Source organism: Equus quagga, chromosome 1, assembly GCF_021613505.1.
Source record: "Equus quagga isolate Etosha38 chromosome 1, UCLA_HA_Equagga_1.0, whole genome shotgun sequence".
Classification (NCBI taxonomy): Eukaryota; Metazoa; Chordata; class Mammalia; order Perissodactyla; family Equidae; genus Equus; species Equus quagga.
In genome coordinates this window covers 78331704-78353164 of record NC_060267.1, presented here as the reverse complement: position 1 = coordinate 78353164, position 21461 = coordinate 78331704, and the positions used below count along the sequence as shown (strand labels likewise).

Below are 21461 nucleotides of genomic sequence, written 5' to 3'. Positions count from 1 at the left end.
CGCAGAGTAAGCACTTGATAATGACGGCAACCACAATAATAGAGTACTATTAATTAATCATTAGCTGGTTATTATTTTCAACATCATCAATGTTACATCATCATTATTGGATAAAGCACCCCCAACAAGAGCCGAGAAGGGTAATATACCTATAATCCCTAAATTATAGCTAAGTTCCAAGACAGGTGTCAATGGCTTAGTCCATTTCATGACCCTTTAAAATCTAGTTCCCTTTAAGCCTGAGCTCCTCAAGGGGTCTCCATGCTGAAAGGCACCACAGAGTCCATTTGATGCAGAGCTCCACCTCCCGGCCACGGAGGCATCATTAGACTGACTTTTCAGGGGAGGAGAATAAAACCCAGGGAGGGAAAGTGACTTCCCCAAAGCCACACAGCTAGTAAGTGACAGACTGGGGAGCAGGACTGAGGTATCTTGTGCCTCAGTATATCATTCCCTGGTCTTCTAAAAATTCTACCTTCAGTTCTACAAAGAAACCCTAGGCACAGTTCAAGATTCTAATTATGTATATTATATACTTGCATGTGTATTCACATATCATATATGAATATGCACACAGATATACACACACATATATATACATATATACATATAATATATCATATGTATATGAAGATGTTTTCCCACTGACCAGAGACAGTTTCAACTCCCAAGCTCATGGAGAGGAGACCAGTACCTCTATCCCAGAGGAGGTTCTGGCAATAGAGGATTCCAAATTTTCAATAATAAAATAAAGTTAAACATTCATTTGCTTAAAATATGTATTATTACTTATTACTTTCTATTAGCCATTGTTCATTTGTTCCCTGACCCCCAAATTTACAGCTTGCCTAGATGGCCCAGTCCCTGTGCTAGGTGGTGGTAGCAGCCACTGAACAAGAGCAAGGACAAAGAACACAGCAAAATCCCTCTACTAGGCCACTTCCCTTCCAAGTTTCCCTCTTCTTGGCAGGAGAGAGAGAGAGATCAACACTTCACAGGCCACACTCACCTTTCAAAGAAGTGGCCGTCGATGGGCGGGAACCACTCCAGCTTCACAGAGTCGGTCGTGTGGCCCACAATCTGGGGGGCGAGGGCGACAGGCGCCGGTTTTCTGGAGGGCTGCCAGCTCTGGTACACCAGATCCAGGTAACAGTGCATTCTGGCGACTTGATTGGGCGTGAAGGAGTCCGTGCAGTCGTCATCTGCAAGCGGGCAGAGACAGAGATAAGAACCTGGCTGCATAGGCCGGCATGCGAGAGCATTGTGACGTCACCTGGTGGCCAGAGAGCCAGCACCCCAGTCCTTGCCAAGTCAGAGCTGGCCTCTCCCAGTGCTCAAGAGTTAATGATCTGTGAACAAATTAGGGTAGTCATCACTTCTGGACACAGGTGAGAGGGAACAGGAGGAAAGGGAGGCCGGATGGAACTGACAAAGTACATTTGAGACTGGAGAGTGAGCAACCCAGAGGTCACGGCTAAGGACAAGGGCAAGACAAGCTGCTCTCCATGGGCTCCAAATCCTCCCAGTAATCCTAAATCCAGTAAGTCACACATTCCCTTATTCCTTCCCTCCCGCACTACTCATTCAATATCTCTCATTCATTCATTCATTTGCTTGTTTATTCACTCATTCCTTTATGCGTTCACTTCCTCCTTCTCTCATTCCTTCACATTCTTTCATCGACTCATTCATTCATTCTGCTATTTATTTATGGAGTGACACTGTTCTTCAAACAAACCTTCTGAGCATCTATTACATATTCCCTGCTCAGTGCCAAGGGCCACAGAAAGATGAAACTGAAAACATTCCTGCCCTTGAAGAGTGACCAGTCTATTGAAGGCCAGTTTGTTGTATGAGTCAAGGTTATTACAAGGGCATTAAACTCTGTGATGCTGACCGCCGATAAATAGGAGACAGCGTGTTGCGGAAGGAGGGTAACCCAGAAAGGCTTCTGAAGAAGCAGATACTTGAGGTCTACCAGATTGCATAGCTAAGATTGGGAAAGAAGGTTGAAGGATTGCAGGGGAGGGAGCTGGAGGACCATAGAGGCATGGTGTCCTATGCAGTCAGCGCAGGCCACAGAGTCAGGCTGACCTAGGAAGAATCCAGCCTCAGTGTCCATGCTGGGAGTATGAGGACAATGACACCTTCCACACAGTACTGTCTTTGGGACACTTACCTTGTGCTTAGTATGACCAGGCATGAGGTACTGTGCTCTGGACACATTTAACTCTCCCACTATTTTTGGAGTAAATATTATCATTTTCTCCATTCTACAGAGGAGGAAATTGAGGCTGAGAGAGGCTAAGCAGCTTTTTTAAGATCACAGAGCTAGGGACAGATCTGAGATTCAAACCTGGGAAGTCAAGACTCCAAGGCCAGGCTTCTAATCAACAGGAGAACTTCTGTCTGAGTGTAAATGAGAGCTTGTATGGGTAAAGTATCCTGCAGGTGCTTGATAAACAGCAGTTGAGCCTGAGTCTGAGGAAGCCAGAATACAATCTCTTAAATGTCTTCAAATCTAATGACCTTCAGTCCTACTCTCCCTTTTCTATGATGCCAACTGAAGGCCATGACCCAAGACTCGCCCCCCTAGGAAGAAGCTTGCCTCCCATCTCTCCCTTCAACAGCTTTGTTCAGCTGCCCCAGAGGCAGGGCGAGGCATTGTTTTGGCTTGGTTTCCAAAAACACCACTTCCCAGAGGTGTCTGCCTGGTCGGGGTTTCTGCAGCTGGGCCCCAGACGGAGGAGCCCCGGGCTCGCCAGATATTAAAATAAATCCAGCACTGGGAATCCTTCAGTGTAAACTCACTTCCCCTTATCAAACAAACAGAAAATAAGTTTGGGCGAATGCTGGGCAGTTGGACGTGACCTTGAGAATCTAGCTCGGGGAAAGGACAGGGGGTTCAAGGAGGTTATACACAGAAGCTGCCTCCAATCCCCTTAGTAGTTTTTGACAGTCTCCTTTCCACCACACTGGGGAAGTCCTTCATATATGTGGAGGAAGTGGAAGAGCCTGGTGTCCCTTAGCAAGCACTAGTTGCATAAATCGCTCTCAAGCCCAGATGCCACCATGTAACTTCTTGGATACCAAACATTCTATGGCTCCCCATTGCCTGGAGTCCAAATGTCTCAGTTTGGACATGTTTTTCTTGGTTACTATGAACTTTACACTTCATCCCTAAAGCCTTGGAAAAGCCACTGGATAGGGTAGATGCAGGAGAAGGGTATGATGGCTAAGGAAATTGGGCTATATAGTTAGATTAGTGCATGAAGGATCTGGAGTGAAATGGGCAAGATATTTCACGCCGTCAGTGTCTCAGTTTCCCCACCTGTAAAGTGGAAATGATGATAACAAGAGTGCTTATTTCAGAAGACAGCTGCGAATTAAGGAGAGTGGAGCACCAAGAACCATAATAAATGCTCAGTACATGCTCACTGTCTCATGATTGGGCATAGTGCTTGTGTGTGTGAGTGCTGGAAAACAGGAAGCAGAAAAAAAAGGAACATAAAGTATTCATTCTCTTTGATCTAGTAATATCACAGTTAGGAATTCAATAGTAGATATTTGTGAATAAACATGGGAAATATATGCGTACAGGGATTTTTTTGAATCATCATTTATATAGTAAAAATATTAAAAATACCACTTTAATAGGGGAATCACCGTGTATGTTAAGGTGCATGCATAGACTACAATACGAATCAGTCATTTCCAAAAGAAGGAAGTAACTTTAAAACTCGGGTCTCTCATGTATAAATTGAAGACATTAAATCAACCCCACTACACAGAGGATTCAATGAGCTGAAGCACATGAAGCATTTATCAAGATGAATGGAGACGGAAAAGGAGTACTTTTTTTCACTATACACTCTGATTTGTTTGCTTTTCTCTTCCCAAAGAAGTGAATTTTCCCTTCATAACTTAAAAATTAGCCATTTCTATGTTGTTCAATAAAAAAGCGTTTGAAAAACGAGTAGGTGATAGAATCTGGCAGGGGAACAGGAATCTATCTGAACTTTAAAGCTGAAGGCAGAAACTATCTACCCCAGGGTCCATCCATCACTTAGAGACTGAGTTGCTATCAGAATCTTGGGTGAGGTACCAAAGGGTTTTCCGTTTATCACAAATGCTCTGTCTCAATTAGCTAATGTCTAGAGCCAGCCCCGCTTGGCTTCTTGCCTCCACACTCTTCCCCTCCTGACATCCGTGGCTACTTGATCCCAGTTTCCAGGACCAGCTAGCCCCACCCTGTTCTTCTGTCCCCATCTTGTCCCTAAGCAGAAAGGACTTGGGGGATTTCAGTGCCTTGGGAGCCTGAATCAGTCTCCATGCTGTTGATGTTGTGTCCTGAGTTTGCTAACTGGACTTTGCTCTCAAGAACACATCTCCATCTGCAGCTGGGAGGCCACAAAGCACGGAGGTTCAGGGCATGGAACTCGGTACCTCCAGTCCCTCTGGAACCTGGGCAAAATGCTGACCCTGGACAGCCTCATCTTCACCCACTGTAACATAGGGAGCAATGATGCCACCTGCCTCCTAAGGCTGAGGAGAGCATTTAACTAGCTAACCCATGTCTAGTGCAAGAATAACCAAGTTGCCCTTTGTAAAAATCCATATTTTTCTGTTGTTTTAAAAATAATGATAATAATAGTAACAACAATAAATGATCATATCCACTGTAGAACATTTGGAATCTGTCAAAAATGTTACAAAGAAATAAATATCACCCTAAACTCATTACCTAGAGATAATACAACTAATATTTAGTGTGTATGTATTCACATGTCTATGTGAATACCTACAGTGAATTTCTATAATTCTCATCATCACAAGCATATATATCACAAATAAGTATATTTACATTTAATATATATTTATAAATATTTATTTATATTTTATATTTATTTATATATATTTCTATATATACAATATATATGCCAGGTCTGACACGACACATAAGGCTCTGGACTGTTTTCATGTTAAGTAGTTAACAGATAATCCTACTAGTTGTCATTTATTGAGCACTAGTTATGGTACCAAGGACAGTTCTAAGTTATTTACCTGTATGATTACAGATACTATCACACAAGCTAAGTATGAGGATCCTCCACAGTATAGACGAAGTAACTGAGGCTCAAAGAGGAGCAGTAACTTGTCCAGCGTCAAAGGCTAGCACACGAAGGATTCAAGTTTGGTCCCCAGCCTCCAAATTTCATGCTCTGTACCACTATGTTACTCTTGCTTCTCTCCGTGCCCCTCAATAGTCTTCTGTGTCACCCTTAGTAGCCACATAATGCTCTATCATATGGATGCCTTGTGACTTATTTCAGCAATTTATTCTCTTTGGGCTGTAAGCAGTTTCCAATTATTCACACATAGAAGCATTTTTCTTCTCTGCCTGGCAGATAGTAAATGCCTAATTAATATTTGGAGGATGAAGAGTGTTAAGAACATTCTTAGGACTAAATCTTTAAACACATCAACTGATTTAGTTTCTGAGGATAGATTCCTTAGAGGTGGGATTGCTGGGTCAAAGCATATGTGCATATTACATGGTCCAGGGGGCCTACCCGGTGACATAGTGGTTGGGTTTGCACACTCCACTTCAGTGGCCCAGGGTTTGCAGGTTCGAATCCTGGGCACGGACCTGCACACTGCTCATCAGGCCATGCTGTGGTGGTGTCCCACATACAAAATAGAGGAAGACTGGCACAGATGTTAGCTCAGCGACAATCATCCTCACACACAAAAAAGGTCCTGATACACAGAAAGACAGAAAGATAGTAACAAGACACTGGAGAAGGTCTGGCTTCCATGCTCTTAAGGAGGCCCTGATGAGAGGGTACTCTTGGTGGGCTGCCTATGGCGTACTATCTTCAGGAAATGGAGTCCAAGCTGCTACTCTTCTACCTGCTCAGAGTTTATCTGACAGTTCAGCGTGACCACACTCACCTGTGCTCAACTAGGCTTGGTCCCATCAGCTACCTGGTGCCTGCTTGATCTGAGCACACGGGACCCTCTCAATCTTCCCCTAGTATCAGAAAGGGAGCCAGATAATTACTGATTAATACCACAGGCTCCACAGTAAGAAAAGCTTGCCTTATTGCTGTGTGCCCTGGGAAAGCTATTTAAGCTACCTAAACCACACTTTCTGCATCTGCAAAATGGGTGTGATAATAACAGCGCTTACCTCATTGGGTTATTTTGAGGATTTTATGAGACAAACCTATGAACTGCCTTGGCATATCATAGGCACTCAATAATTATTGCATGTATGCACTGACCAATATGACAGCCACCAGCCATGTGTGATTATATCAATTTAAACTAATTAAAATTACTTAAGACTAACCATTCAGTTGCTCAGTCTTACTAGCCATGTTTCAAGGGCTCAGTAGCCACATATGGATAATGGTTATCATACTGGACAGCACGGACACAGAACACGTCCATTTTTACAGAAAGTTCTATTAGATAGCACAGCACTAGACTCTTCACCCAGCTAGAGACCAAGCCTGAGGAAGAAGCACCCAGGAAGGAAGGATCCAGAAGCAGTGGACCCAGTATAGTCTCCACCCTCTTGCCTTGACGGCAGAGCCCTTGTGCATCTCTCTCCTCAGCCCTGAGAACCCGATTTCGTTCTGCATTTTGAATTTCATCCAGCTGCTTTTGTCACCTCATCTATCAGAGATCCTAAGGAAAACAAACATTTCAAAGCTCGTGGTCGCCTTGAATACGCTTTTGCGGGTGTAAGTTTGTTATCGTAGCTCAGTGAATTAGTTCTGCTGTTAATGGGTCACTGAGCTGAGGGGTTCCTTTAAAAAAACAACAGTAAATCAATCACCCTTTAGATCTGTACAAAGGGGAACAAAAAAAGATTTAGTTTATGGGGGTCTGGTAGCTAGTGGCAGCTCCTAGGCTTCTAAGAGGCCGGCAAACTTCCAAACTCATGTTATTGTTTATTTTCCATGTGCATTGAGCTGGCCAAGGAAAGGTGCTACAGAAATGGAACGTAAGCAGGGCTGTGTGAGGGGACAGGGCACCGGATGTGGGATGTCAGCTTGGCTGGGAATGGGAGTCCAGTGGGAATCTGCTTTTGAGGAAATACCCAGCACTCTGGTCTTTTATAGAGACATAAACCTAAAGACCCTTTATGGTGCCAAGGGTGGGTTGCCGAACCTTCAAGAGACCTCAGGTTTGAACTGTATGAATCTTAAACTGGAGAGGCCCTCAGAAGTCATCAGCCCAGATAGGAAAGCAGGAAGACCCAATGGGGATCATTGAGTTCATTGGGTTTCAGTAGGGAAATCCTCTCTTCAAACGCAATCTGAGGCAAAACCCCAAAAGAAATGAAAAACTGTTAGAAGGGGGCTTTCCTGGTTCAAGGGGAGGTAGAGGCCTAGAACTCCTCTCACAGAGCCACTTGGGGAAGCCCGCCAAGGCAGACCTGTGAGACAGAGTGCCAAACCCACCCAAATTGCTCAATATCCCACTCAACCATCAGCTAGGCCTCTTTTGAAGAGTGTCACAAAAGTAAAAGAGAAAAAAAACAATACTTGGCATCATATGTGTGACCTGGGGCAAATGACTTTGGTGAACCTCGGCACTGTCATCTGTAAAACGGGGATAGTTCTTACTCCATAGATTTGTGTGAGAATTAAATGAGACGGTGTGTATCAAAGTCCTTTGTGAACAAAAAACTTTTACAGAAGTAGAGATATGGTTATTGACAAGAATCGATTTTATATACCTGTTCTAAGAGAATTTATTCATCTTCTTCCCTTACTGCCTCTCTCCCTCCATTCCTCTCCCCCTCCTTCTCTTTCTTCCTAACAAACATCTATTAAGTATCAGACCCTATGCTAGGTGCTGAGGATACAGGGATGTACAAGAGCCATTCTCTGCCTTCACAGAACTCACTTGTTTTAGTTGGGGAAAGAGACATCTAAATTGAATATTACAATAGAATTCGACACTGGGTTACCATGTGCAATTTTGTGGATCATGTCTTACCCAAGGACTGTTGGCTTAAGGGGCCAGTGGTGAGGGCTCTGACTGCGCTGAGGAAGGGGTATCTTGTTCTAATTTGCCAAACATGCTATAAGAGCTAGAAGTGGCCTTGATATTTGCTAAAAGAAAGTACAGGTATCCTAGAAGCCAAAGAATGAGTCCTTAAAAAAGGGCGCTGATAGGATATACGCAGTTGGGAGAAAACCACACCCATCTCGTGTAATAATTTCATATTTGCAAAACCAAAAGCATACTCTTTTTTTGATAATAAAACATCAGAGTGTGAGAGTTTTATGTTTTACAAAAAGATTCAACAACCATTTGCTTAGAAATATACAGCTGCCAAATTAGAAGGAAGCATGGAGATCAAATCCAAATAGAAATTTTCTTGAGAAAAGTGAGCCCAGCAAGGACACATGGCAGACCCAAAGGTGTTAAGTAACCTAGTGGCTGAGTTAGGTCTTCTACTCAGGTTTCTTGACTTTCAGTCCTAGTCAACTTCCTAAAGTGTTATCCTGAGGAACTTTCAGATACAGCATCTTCCTCATACTCCTGAGCTGCTCATGGAAGGAATATTATCTCGATTGTTTGGGATGAGGAATTGTTGGGATGAAGAAGTCTTAGAGAATGTAAGCAGCTTGTTCAAGGCTACTCTGAGCCAGGAGTGGAGCCCACATCTGACATCCAGCCCCAAGCACTCTACAGAGTATATGGCCCTACCTGCGTAGCTCATGAAGTTGTTGAAAGGAGTGTTGAAGAAGCTATGAAAGCCACAGGTGTCATTCCCTGGTCCCGGGTCGCCGCAGAACTTGTGTTTCGGGGCTGGGTTGGTGTCACTGCAGAGGTCTCCGGTCTCAAAGGAGGGCTCTGTCTCCATGCAGGGGTCGCTGCAAGACTGGATTTCCGAGATACCTCGGAAGATGTGGTAGAGGCCCAAGCTGTGCCCGATCTCATGGATCATGGTGTGGGTGTGCCCGGGAATGCCGTAGAAAGATGGGTTCAAGACAATGCCACCTGCAAGGGGAAAACCAGAGCATTAAGCAAGCTGGGCATTGTGCTTCCTAGTGCAGGAATCCCCAAACCAATCAAGGGCAAATGGGGTGCTTCCCAAAGTAAACACAGGTTTCTCCACCCTATGACTCCACTACCCTGAAAGCTGTTACGACTTGTGCTATGAATCATCAGTGGAGTAGGAAGGAGTCTCAAAAGTCATTTTGTGCAATCCCCTCATTTTTCAGATGGAAACACTAAAGCTTAAAGAGGTGAGGCAACTTATCTAAGATGACTTCAAACCACTTAACAGGAATGGCATGATTAGGATTCAAGGACTTCGATTTCTGGCCTGGTAAACATTTCTGCTGCAACCTCTTCCCTAGAAAGAAAGGCACACCCTGATTTACAAACATTCTAAGTGCTTTTGTTTAAAGGAAGCCCTCCTAGTCAGACACCTCGGTTCCAGGTTTCATTTTGCCTTCACCAACTCTGGGACATTGAACAAGTCCATTACTGTCTCTGAACCCCACTGCTTCACTTCTGTACTCAATGAGCATGAACATCCATGAAGGTCAGCACCACGTCGTGTCCACCATTATAACACTGATCCTAGTAGCCAATGTTTCTCGAGTGTTTATTAAGTATCCTCAGGCCTTGTGCTGAGTGCTTCACATGTACAATCACACTTCATCATTTCACAACCCCATGAGAGAGCCATGGATTCATGAAGAGGTGAAGTAACTGACCCATGATCAAGAATCAGTAAGTGTGAAGCTGGAATCTGAACCCAAGATCCTTGGGTTCTAAAGCCAAGGCTCATAATCTGAGTTCTACTGCTAATGTGTATCACAGGGCCCAGAATATGGCATCTCATTCAATGCATGTTGAATATTGGCTGAATGCTGACCCAACTAAAGAAGTTTCCTGAGATCTAACTAATGACATGTAAGCAGCCAGCATAGCGCTTGACATACAGTGAGAACCTTACTTACTAACTACTTGCCTCTCAGAGTGAGGCACCCAGAAGGTGATTAGAAACGCAGAATCTCAGGTCCCATCCCAGACATACAGAATCAGAGTCTGTATTTTGACAAGAGCCTCAGATGACTTGTCTGTATGTTCTAATTTGAGAAGTGATGATCTGCTTCACATGTCTTCGAAGATCGAGGATTGCTTAGCTTGGGGAGATACATGGAAGAGATCTCAGTAGAACCAATGGACAGCATTTTTCCCTGTTCATTTTAGGCAGTGGAGAAATATGTAGAGGCTGGCAGAAAGAGATACTTAAATTTTAAAATCCAAGTGTGTTTAAGGGAGGGTTAAAATTCAGGTCTGAGCACCCTGCAAGTAGTAACTAAGTGCAGAGCAGCGTCTTAACAAAAGAATGATGAGGAGGCAGGACCTTGCTGATTTGTACTGGCAAGCCTGAAGGAGGCGTGGGGGGAGTTTTATCTCAGATGGAACTGGCGGGAGGGCGAGCTTGCTCAGTCATGGGGCTCACGGAGTCTATTAATTCTGAACTGCTCAGAGCCTTCTAGCACAAAGATAAAGACGTATGAGAGGGTGTGTGGGGGGGTGTGTGCACGCGCACGTGGTGTGTGAGAAGGGGCAGGCAAAGGCAGGGAGGAAGAGAAATTGAGACAGGAAATCTCTCTCAATTATTTTCTGTCAATCATAATATGAAACATAATCCCCTTCCCACCCAAGGCTTCTTCCAGAGATCATGGTGGAACAGCAGAAAAAAAAAGAAAGGTAAAAAAGAATGGTTCTAATAAATTGGGTTGATTGGGGCACCTTGCAGAGGAATTGCTCACAATCACCATTTCTCAGGATGGGGAGGTGGCAGCCTGGATGTCAGCTGGAATTGTCCTGACACTGGTTGCAGTCCTCCTTCTGCTTTGCCGTCCTCCTTCTGCTTTGCCTTGGCTGTGTGATCTTGGGAAAGTGACTTTACATCTCTGGTGAGCTCTAAAATAAACAGCTGTAATAACGCCAGTGGTTCTCTGTCTGTTCACGAGGCTTCAACATTGAAGTAATGCTTGGGGGGTGGGGGGTTGGCAGTGGGCAGGACCCCACAGGCATTTCCAGGGATCACGATAGGGTTGCAGACTTAATGTCCAGGCTGGCTCTATTTGTTTTACCTCATCCCCTCCCAATTCACCCCTCTTCACAGAGCAACAGCACAGGGCCCGAATCTTGTTTCATTGCTTCTCTTAAAAGGTGAAATAGCTTGAGCCTGACATCATCCTGAAATACTATAACATGCTATGGATTTATAGCCTTCCATATTCCTGGTCCTGAGCCAGTCTCTGAAATTCATGGAATTATCAGGAGCATTTTCCCCTAACTTTAGAAGCCTGCTGTTCAACCTTTCTAAGATTCTGATCAAGGCCCTTTTGGTTGCTTTTCCAAGAGGACAGAATTTCAGCACTGAGAAGGGTCCCTGGAGGCCGTCTAGTTTGACCTATTCATTCAAAATCTGAGGAAATTGAGACCTGGGGAAGGAAAGAGACTTGCCTAAGGCCATACTGCTAAGTGAAGTCGCAGCTGAGAAGGACCATGTATTCTGGCTCTAAGCCAGCATGATTTCTGTACATCACACTAGGCACATGATGCAAGCTGATCACCTTCAAGCTTGCTTAAGTTGCACACTCTCTTTGTCCAACCCCTGTTTGTCTGTGTCTGTCTGCCCATCTATGTATCCATCATCTATCTCAGAATTTCTCAACCTCAGCACTACTGATGTTTTGGACTGGATAATTCTTTCTGGTGGACATTGAGGGGACTAGCAGCATTGCTGGCTTCTACCCACTAGATGCAGTAGCATTCCTCATTTGGAAAATCCAAAAATATCTCTAGACATTGCCAAATGTCTCCTAGAGGATAAAACCCCCCAGTTGAGAACCACTAGATAGTTGTCTTTTTATCTGTCTGTTTACACAACCACACACATGTGAACACACACCCACAAATTGGTCTCATTCTCTTAAAAGCAATTGGGAAATGACAGCAAACTGGAGGAAACTAACTTTAGAGTTTGATTTAGCACAACTTCATTGTCTGAAGTTGCAGAGTCCCTCATCTCCAAGATATCAGAGGTTTAGAGCAGCTACTGCACTCCGGGTGTAGCACTGAGAGACCAGGCAGAATGAGGAAACATCCAGTAATGTCACTCTGCTGAGCTCTACCATTCTCAGATGGAGATGCCCACTGAATCATCACTATTCATTGGTGTAAATAATAGGAACATTCTATCGAGGGGAAAATGGTTAAGCAAATTGCAGTGCCCTCACTCAACAGAATATTACGTGGCCATTAAAAATCTCATCTTTCAAAAAACACAAATAACCCAGAGTGACACTTTTCTCTTGTAATATTAAGTGAAAAAAGTTGGATGGGAAGTAATTATGAAGACTGCTATAACATGGAAAAATTTATATAGCACAATATAAAGTGAAAAAAGAACACAAAATTGCATCTATGCTATGATTCCAAGTATGCATAAGTTAAAAAAGACGTCTACATATAGACGTGTACTGGAAGAGAGCATGGAAAAATCAAAATTAAAGAACTACGATGTTTACTTACAGGGCCTGGTTCAGAAACCATTGTCATTTCTGAGTTTTGGTGATTGTTTTGTATAAACACGTGTCTTGTTTATGGATATGCATAATTTGAACGTAAGAAGAGTTCCTGGTGGTGTTTGTGGGTGGAACATGGAAGAACAAGGAGTTCTTACAAACTCACTTTCTCTTGCCCCTTTGGTGTCTTTCAAACCAACACGACTAGCTGTGCCAGCATGATGTGCTTACCAGGCTGAGAAGATATTTGCATAAACTAAGATGCAAGGGGTATCAGGAGAAAGCAATCAATGAACAGAGTTGGCAACTTGAATTTCAACCGTGACTCTGCCACTGACTTGTGTGTGACCTTGAATAAGCCCCATTCCCTCTCTGGATCTCAGTTTCCCCATTGGTAGAACAGGGTTAACAATATTGTGTTATTTTTCAGAGCATTGCTTGATAGTTGAAAGATAAGGAAAGCTAAAGAGTTTTGTAAAATTAAAAAATGATAAATAAAAGGGTTGTTCACTGTCACCACTACCACCGCCACCATCATAATCATGATCCACCTCATCATCATCGTCAGTATGAAATTTATTCCTGTTCTAATCCAGCTTCCTCCTGAAGAAGTTTCTAATTCTCACCTAAGTGCATTAGGGCCTCCTTGTCCCATGGCCAAGTTGCTACTCCCGCCAATTCCTCCTCCGAGGAGTTTGCAAAGAAGATATTGAGGTGTGTTGATCCATCCAGTCTAAGAATGTTCTTCAATTCATTAACATCCAAGTATGCTCTGTAATAGAAAAAGAACCTTGGCTGTCATCACCATCCAAAAAAGGTACTATTCAAATAACAGGTACTCCTCAATTAATTAAGAGCTACTCTGTGCCAGGCACTTGGCTAAGCACTTTATAAACATCACCTCATCGACTTCCCCCAAAATTATCATAAGGTAAGGGTGATGATCCCATTTTGAAGGTAAAAAAATTAAGTCCTTGTGAGTTTAAGAGACTTGATAAGATTGCTTGGCTTATAAATACCACAGTTCAGTTTAGAACCCATATTTATCTAAGATCAACATCTGCGCCCCTAAGGACTCTGCTGTATTGACTGATGACAGGGCCACATAAAGTAGATATAGACCAAGAACACAGATCATGAAAGAGACAACATGTATTCTAGTATTGGCTTCTTCCCTATTTCACTCATTCATTATGGACCTCGGACCATTTATTTGGCAAATACAGAGTGGCACTAAGAGGCTTGCTTTGCATCTCTATACCAACCTTGCAAGGAGGCCTTATTACTCTGTTTTCAAGATAAGCAACATGGGGCCCAGTGTGATTAAATAGGTTGGCCAAAGTTGCAGAACTGGGTTTCAAAGCCAATTCTGTCTAGCTTGAAACCTATGCTCTTTTCACCGGGGCATCACGCTGCCTCCCGTACATGATTCTGCATTCTGTAAGCCTCTATTCCTTTGTCTGTAAACTAGATTAGAAAGGGATATTGTATTTGGGGTGGCTGCTGTTGTAGAGTGACATATCTGGAAAGTGAATTAATTCCCCCTGCTACAAGCGTCAGCTCTTTAATACACGGAACAAACACATGTTGGAGAGAGAAATAAATGGTATTTGGAAAGAGACTGGCATATGTTAGGTGCTCAATAAATAAGAACTCTTCCATTGTAGAGTATGGCTCTGCCATCAGAAGATAAATGGTAAAGCTTTGGATCAGCCACAGGTTTATTATTCAATGGATTATTTTCTAAATAGAGAGAGGCACCTTGCTCCCCTCTCCTGTTTCGTTCAGCCCCATTTTATGTCCACCATCATCTATCTTATCTGTGAGCCACTGATAATCATTTCCTGAGTAAAGTTGGAAGTGAATAAAAACATACATAAATAAGCAAGCAGGCAGCTTGAGGTAGTAGGTGAGACAAAGTCTAAGAATAATATTTAATGTTTGTTGGGTCCTTCTACACGGTCCTGGTTTACATAGATTATCTCCTCTAATCTTCTTAATAACACTGAGGTAGGTAGAATTATTATCCCCATTTTCCAGAGGAGGAAAAAGAGGCTTAAAGAATCTTCATACCTTGCTAAAGTCACACAGTTAGTTGGAACTGTTTTCCTTTGTCCTAATGCTGTCTCTCCATGGGGAGTTGGCACAGTGCCTGGCCAGTAGAACACTAATGACGGTTCCCTTCTCTCTCACTCCCGAAGTCATAGAAGGGCCTCCCCATAAGTGAAAGAGTAAAGTCCAAGCTCCCCAGCATGCCCTCAAGACCCTGCCTCCCCATTTAGCATCATCTCTTTCTGTTCCCTCTCTTGAATTTCCCACTTTACGTTGGCAGCGCTCACCATGATGCACTATCCTCACTGCCTTTACTCGTGCTGTTCCCTCTGTCCGGGACTCTGCTTCCCATTTTGTTTCTGATGAACAAACCCAAAGTCTGTTCTGGTACCATTCCTCCAGGAAGACTTGCCTGATTCCCACCTCACCTTCACCCCCTTGACCTTCTCTGTACTCATCCATCTCCTATTTGTATGTACTCTCACTTCATTCCAAATAATCACTTCACCTTCTATATCTATCACTGTTTGTGGCTCTCTGGAGCCAGGGAATGTGCATTATTTATCTCTGTTGACCCAGTTCTCAGCACAGAGCTTGACACGGGATGAGTATTCAGTAGATGCTGATGGAGTTGAATTTACATGGCGAAAGAGAAAAGCTAAAATATTTAGGTCCCAGTTTCAGTTTCAGCACTTCTTTCCTATGAGGACTCAGTTTCCTTATCAATACTCTCGGTTTCAGAACAGCTGCCTGGTGCTTCACAGAGCACTTCTGTGGATCACAAACCTATACGTTTACTACGCTAGACTAGGATATGTCTGAGACCTAAAGAGCCCTCCTGGCCACCCACGTCATCAAGAGCCTATAACTGGTCACATGACCATAATTTTTCTGGCTTTTCAAAAACAGGTTAACATGAGTTGGAGATACAGGCAAGGCCAGGAGAGGTTACATCTATGTCTGGGTTGAACTGACTAATTCCAAGGACAGCTGCACAAGCTCAGATATTGACCTGAAATCTTGCTGCTGTGCCTTCTCTCTCCCGAGATCCCACCTTCAGCTTCCTAGATTGGAAGCCTCACAGGGAGTTTGAACTAGTGATCAGAGAAGGAAAAAGCCAGTATTTATTAAGCGCTTTCTGTATGCCAGCCCCTGTGCTAGCTACACCTGTTGTCCCATCTTTGTCCATTCTTTGAAGCCATGCAGCAGGGTGGGTGAGAAGGCTTGTTATCAATCCAGAGTCCTGGGTTTGAATCCAGCGCTTCCACTTGATGTTTGGGTCACCCTGGGCAATTTACTTGGCTTCCTGTGCCCCTGTTTCTATATACACAAAACAACGATGACAATAATGTTAACCTCATAGAATTGTTCAGAGGATTTGGGACATTACTAAAGGAAGTCTAAAGGGCTTAGAATAATCCGTGGCATGTAGAAAACCTCGATAAATGTTTAGCTGTTCCTATTATTTATCCCCATCTTACAGATGAAGGAACAGGGGTTCAGAGATCATATAAATAGTGACAAGGCCAAGTGCAAATCTAGACGTGTCCAGCTCTTCCCACAGCCTCACCCTCATTTCCAAGCTCACTCAGGGCCTCTGTGAAAAGGGAAACAATGCGTGGGAGGAGAATGAAAACACAGAGAAGCCGAGAATTTCTTGGATCAGCCCTTTCCACATTATTTATTATTTTCTAATTGATCTGTCCATTTCCATCAAGCCTTATCCCAGGCAGAGAACACAAATGTTATTAGAGAACGTCACCTCTTTGCCCCATTGCTCTAGGCTGAGGAAGCTTCAGGAGAGGAAGAGACGGGTGGGGGGTAGGGGTGGGGGCAACACTTTAACTGGTTGTTTATTCAGTTGTAATTGCAGAAACCAATCTTTTCAGGGGGTGGTATTCATTCTGGCCCAAGGTAGAGATGTGGGATGTTGAAGCCTCTCTCTCGCTTGTTTGTATGTGGGGTTTTTTTTTCCACACTTTGAGAAGCCTCCATTTCCCAAAAGAGGCAGAACCACAGCAGCCATCCAGGCCCCTGACCCACTGGCCCCTGTCCTCTCCCCCTCTTCTGGGGGGACCCACCCAAAGGCAAACAGCTCTCTGGCTAAAAGTTTTCCTTTTGCTGGCTGAGGTCTTCCCACCAATTGAGAGCCAAGCTGGTTACCTCTCAAATGTATCAGGGGAAAATCGTGCAGACAGGAGTCCATGTGGATATTACCTCCCTCCTCCCATCTCTTTAAAATAATGTTTATTCCCTCTGTCAATGGATGGATGAGAAAGCGCAGGAGGCCAACTTGAGCAGGACCATTAGAGTCTAGGAAATTGATGATGGGAGAAGGAAAAGGACTTGCTCAGGGCCACTTGGTTTTCCATTTTGCCACTTTGTGAAGGTTGGCCTTCTGTGTATATTCTAAATTGGTCAAATTTATTTTTAAAAAAATCATTACCCCAGGAAAATCGATCCAAATTCAAAACTCTATGTGTTTAATAAATTATGTGCCAGTACTGCTGTGAATTGGATGGACAGACCTGTGTCCATGGACAAGTTACCTTACCTCTCTGAGTCTGTTAGCTCATGGGGATACCAGGAGGATTATGAGAGACAGGTCAGCACAGTCTTGGCCCACACTCTCCTCCGCATCCTGTTCCCCTATTTTCTCCTACTGGGAAAAACCTAAACTGGCAGTCTGCCTTTGGGAGGCTCTCCTAGTCTTGCCTTTTAGCATCTGATCCCCAGCTTTTCTTCAGCATTTCATCAACCAACCTTTTTCTTCCTCCTGCAGGCTCAACTACTCAAGTTCTCATGGTTTCCTCATCCCAAGAACCTCTGGTTTTCCTCAATTATGCCCACTCCTTAAGCATGTCCATTAGTTTCTTTCCTCTGCCTCACAACCTTTCTTCCTGAATCTCAGACTTTTAAAATCTTATCCTCCCTTCTAAGCCCAGCATACATGTAATGTACTCCATCTATCCACTCCTGACCATCCTCACCTCTAGAATGGGATGATCATGTCCATCTCTCATGGTTGTTGGGAGGCAACACAGAGAAAGTGCCTTGCACGTAGAGGCACTCATGATTAGTGTAGGCTATTTTTGTTGCATTAGTGTTATTACAATGATAATTATTAGCAACACTGAAATCATCTAGCGGAAAATGGTTTCTTCCTCCTCAGAACCCCCTACATTTGATTCTAGTATTTTCCACTCTGCTTTGTATTATTTCATTGTGTCAGCACCTGTCTTCTCCATCAGGCTATGAACTTCAAGCAAGTGGGGGCCAATCCTTTATCATCTCTGTGTTCCCTAAAACTTTCCTTCAAAAGAGAGCTACCACTGATTGGCAGCTATTGAGCACCTCTCTTAAACTGCATAACTTCAAAACAGGATGAAGAAGCCCAGGGCTCAGGGACGTGAAGCGACTTGTCTGAGATATCAAATCAGGGGCACAGAAGGGCCTGACAACAAGCCTTTATCCACTAGCTTGTGCGTGGCAGCACTTTTATACCAATTAGTAAAGTTGCTTTTTCCTAGAGGTAGACATAGTTCCTTGCAAGGGTGCATAGCTTGGAGACTCAAGCATGAGATGGACTGCAGCCCCCATGTTCTCATTCAGCTGGACACCTCTGTGCAGGGCTTGCATTGCCTGAATTTCTAGCCTATTCCCACTATCTTCTGCTGCCTGGTCTGCAGCTCAGAGTGCCCATCTGTTCAGTGAGCTTGTGAAGTAGATCAGTCTTTTCGAAGTCACAGTCTACAGAAGGCTAAATTCACAAGAAGTAGAGGCATATTTACAGGAAAAGAGTTTCTGAGTCTAATGGTTTAGGATATGCTCTTTTAAACAAAGTTAAATACATATATTTTTTAATTGTAAGAGTTTTCAAAGCCTTTAATATGCAAAATAGTAGGGCAGATAGTGTACGAAGTGTTCCCAAACATATGTGAGCATAATCCTTTCCCCCCACCCCAGCCTCCACCTTTGCCAAAAACCAAATAACAACAGAACCAACACAATTGGTCTAAATGGGAAAGTCCCTCCTAACTTTGATACTCTCCCCAAGCTGTCTCTCAAAAGAGGTGTCTCAGTGTCTCCTTTCTTCCTGCACAGCCCATGCACCTGGATCCTACTGTGAAGGTTGCAGGTCCCTTGGAATGTCAGTTTCAGGGGGCCCAGCCACAAAGTGCCAAGGCACCCAGACTTTACCCCTCTGCCAGAACTGCATTTCAAAGGCATGAGAGCAGTCCTGGAGGGAGATCAAAGCTCTCTCAACTCAACTGTCATTAGAATATGTTCTTTACGCATCTCACTCGCTGGTGAGTGCCAACAACATATTTCCTAAATGCACTGGCCGGAGATGGTACAACTCTGTAATAATCTCAATGAGAGGGCTGTCAGGGCCTGTTTTATTGAAAGAGAAGCAAAAGGGAACTACATTCAAAATGCAGAACAACAACAAATCTCTTACATGAAATCATGGAAAGTTCTAGAAGCATAACACACTGGCTCTCCCATTTTAAAGATGGGTAGTCTGAGGTATGGCTCACAGGGAGCCCAGATCAAGACTGACCAGTGTCTATTTCTATTTCCATTCAGAACAGACCAACTTCTCCCCTGCAGAAGTGGTAGCTGAGATCTTTGAGAAGCATCATGCCAAAGTTCTGCTCCTCGGGCTCTTGAGAGGTGTAGGCTGGTTATAGGGATGGTGCTGGTCATGGGCTGATGCCCTCAATTTGATGAGGGTTTGTCTGAGCTGAACCTGGCTTGGAGTAGGCTACTTCCCAGCTAGAAGCTGGTGACAGTTCTTTCTGGTTAAGCTAAAAGGCAGCACAGTGCCATAGAAAAAAAGCCATACTTTTTTTTTTCCTTGAGTGAAATTTATTTAAATATGACAGCATAACATTTAAATAGAGTACCTGAGACCCTTTACTCTACTTATAGTCCATGCAGAGGACTGTCTTATATAGGAAGACTCTGTTACTGTCATAATTAAATGTCCTTGGATAGAGTTCTAGATAGAATTGTTCTGGAGTGAAGTCTATTCTTCATTCAATAATATGAAAGTGGGGAATAAGTATATCAAAGTTTATTATACACATTTTTGTATTTACTATTTTCTTCTGGTATTGCCACACCAAGAAATATCTAATTGTGGTAATCATTGGCCTTACTATTTTTTCAAAAAGCCACATCCTTCTTCCTTGTTTTTTGTGAGGAAGACCGGGGCTGAGCTAACATCTGTTGCCAATCTTCCTCTTTTTGCTTGAGGAAGACTGTCACTGAGCTAACATCTGTGGCAATCTTCCTCTATTTTATGTGGGACGCCACCACAGTGTGGCTTGATGAGCGGTGCTAGGTCCACATGTGGGATCTGAACGTGCGAACCCCGTGCCAGTGAAGCAGAGCATGTAAACTTAACCACTATAACACTGGGCTGGCTCCGAAAAAAGCCACATCTTAAGAGAGAGACTCAATCTTTCTGGACCTCAATTGCCTTATCTGTAAAATGGGGATTATAAAATTCAACCTAGAAAGGGGAATATAAAACTTCAAGGAGGTGATAACATGAGAAAGTGCTGGAAGAGTGGCCAACTTATGAAAAGCCCCCAGGATGCACAATTCTCTTTCTGGATTGCTCACGAAACTAGAGGAAACTGGCCTTAGCTCCCCATGCCTGTTGTGTCTCCTTTCCATCAGTGAACTCTGCTTCCCATCACTGGACCAATGTGTTTATCTTCCTCATGGGTAGTTGCCCAGCTTCTACAACTCATAGAGCAAGTCCTGTAACATTGTCTGTTTCCAAATTCTGATTCCAGCCTGTCGTTCCCAAGGAGGATCTCAAGTCCGTGAACCAATACTCCACTTTCAAAACACACTAGACCATTTGAAAGTGATTATCAAATATAAAGATCAAAGCCACTCAAGGCAAGTCATTAAAGCAAGATAAACCTCAGAATGTTTATTGCATCCATATCCTTGTTCCAAATAACAAGCTTTCTCCAAGCTGTGACCAGTTCTAAAACCTGGATTTTCTACTTTTATCCCAAGGGCCCTAATGATCTGGACTTTATTCTCCTGTTTAGTTTCATTGTCAGAAATGCCTAAATCTGTCTCGCTTGTCTGTAAGAAGAGGCACAGAAAAAAAAAGTGCTTGACGAGTTTATTAAATTCTCAGAATCCTGAATGATTGGTTTCCAAAATAACAGCTTTTATATAGAAGCTTGACACACAATCTAAGAAAAATGTAACAGCATCAATCAAAGATCAATTGAAAAATTGGTCATTCTTTCATTCATTTATTGAATAAGTCATTCTTTCATTACCTCCCGTCTACTCTCCCCACCTCCCTCTGTCTGCCTGCCTTCATTCTTTCCTTCTTAACTTCTTTCCTCCCTGCATATAATACATTCAGTCTTTTCCTCTTTCATGCACCACCGTTTATTGAAATTCTATCATCTATTATACTTTAAGCTAGAAACTTGGCACCCAAATATGAAAGACAAACACTTTTTGATTATCAGAAAGTTAGCAGTTTTATGAAGCAAGTGAGACAAATTATCAGATGATCACAACATAATGAGATAATACTAATAAAGCCTACCATTTGGGTGAGTTTACTACACATTGGCACCATTGAAATATTTTTTTTTATATTATCTCTTTGAAGCTTTACAAAAACCTTATAAGTTAAGTGTGAGTATCCCCAATTTACAGGTGAAGAAACTAGGGCTCTGTGAGCTGACACCACTCTTCCAAGATTATCCCCTCCCACTCATAAGTGTCAGAGGTGGGATATGGCCCCTAGTCTGTTGAACACTACAGACTATA

General features: G+C 43.3%; 1 protein-coding gene across 1 annotated transcript in view; it reads right to left on the bottom strand.

The window, feature by feature from the left end:
* PAPPA (pappalysin 1) overlaps positions 1-21461 on the bottom strand; it is a gene marked incomplete at its 5' end in the record, with an annotated part of 240634 nt that overhangs the window by 174223 nt on the left and 44950 nt on the right. Inside the window, 3 exons of the mRNA XM_046676707.1 lie at positions 1010-1202; positions 8734-9027; positions 13214-13359. Coding sequence (XP_046532663.1) covers positions 1010-1202; positions 8734-9027; positions 13214-13359 — 633 coding nt within the window. The remainder of the gene's footprint in view (positions 1-1009; positions 1203-8733; positions 9028-13213; positions 13360-21461) is intronic.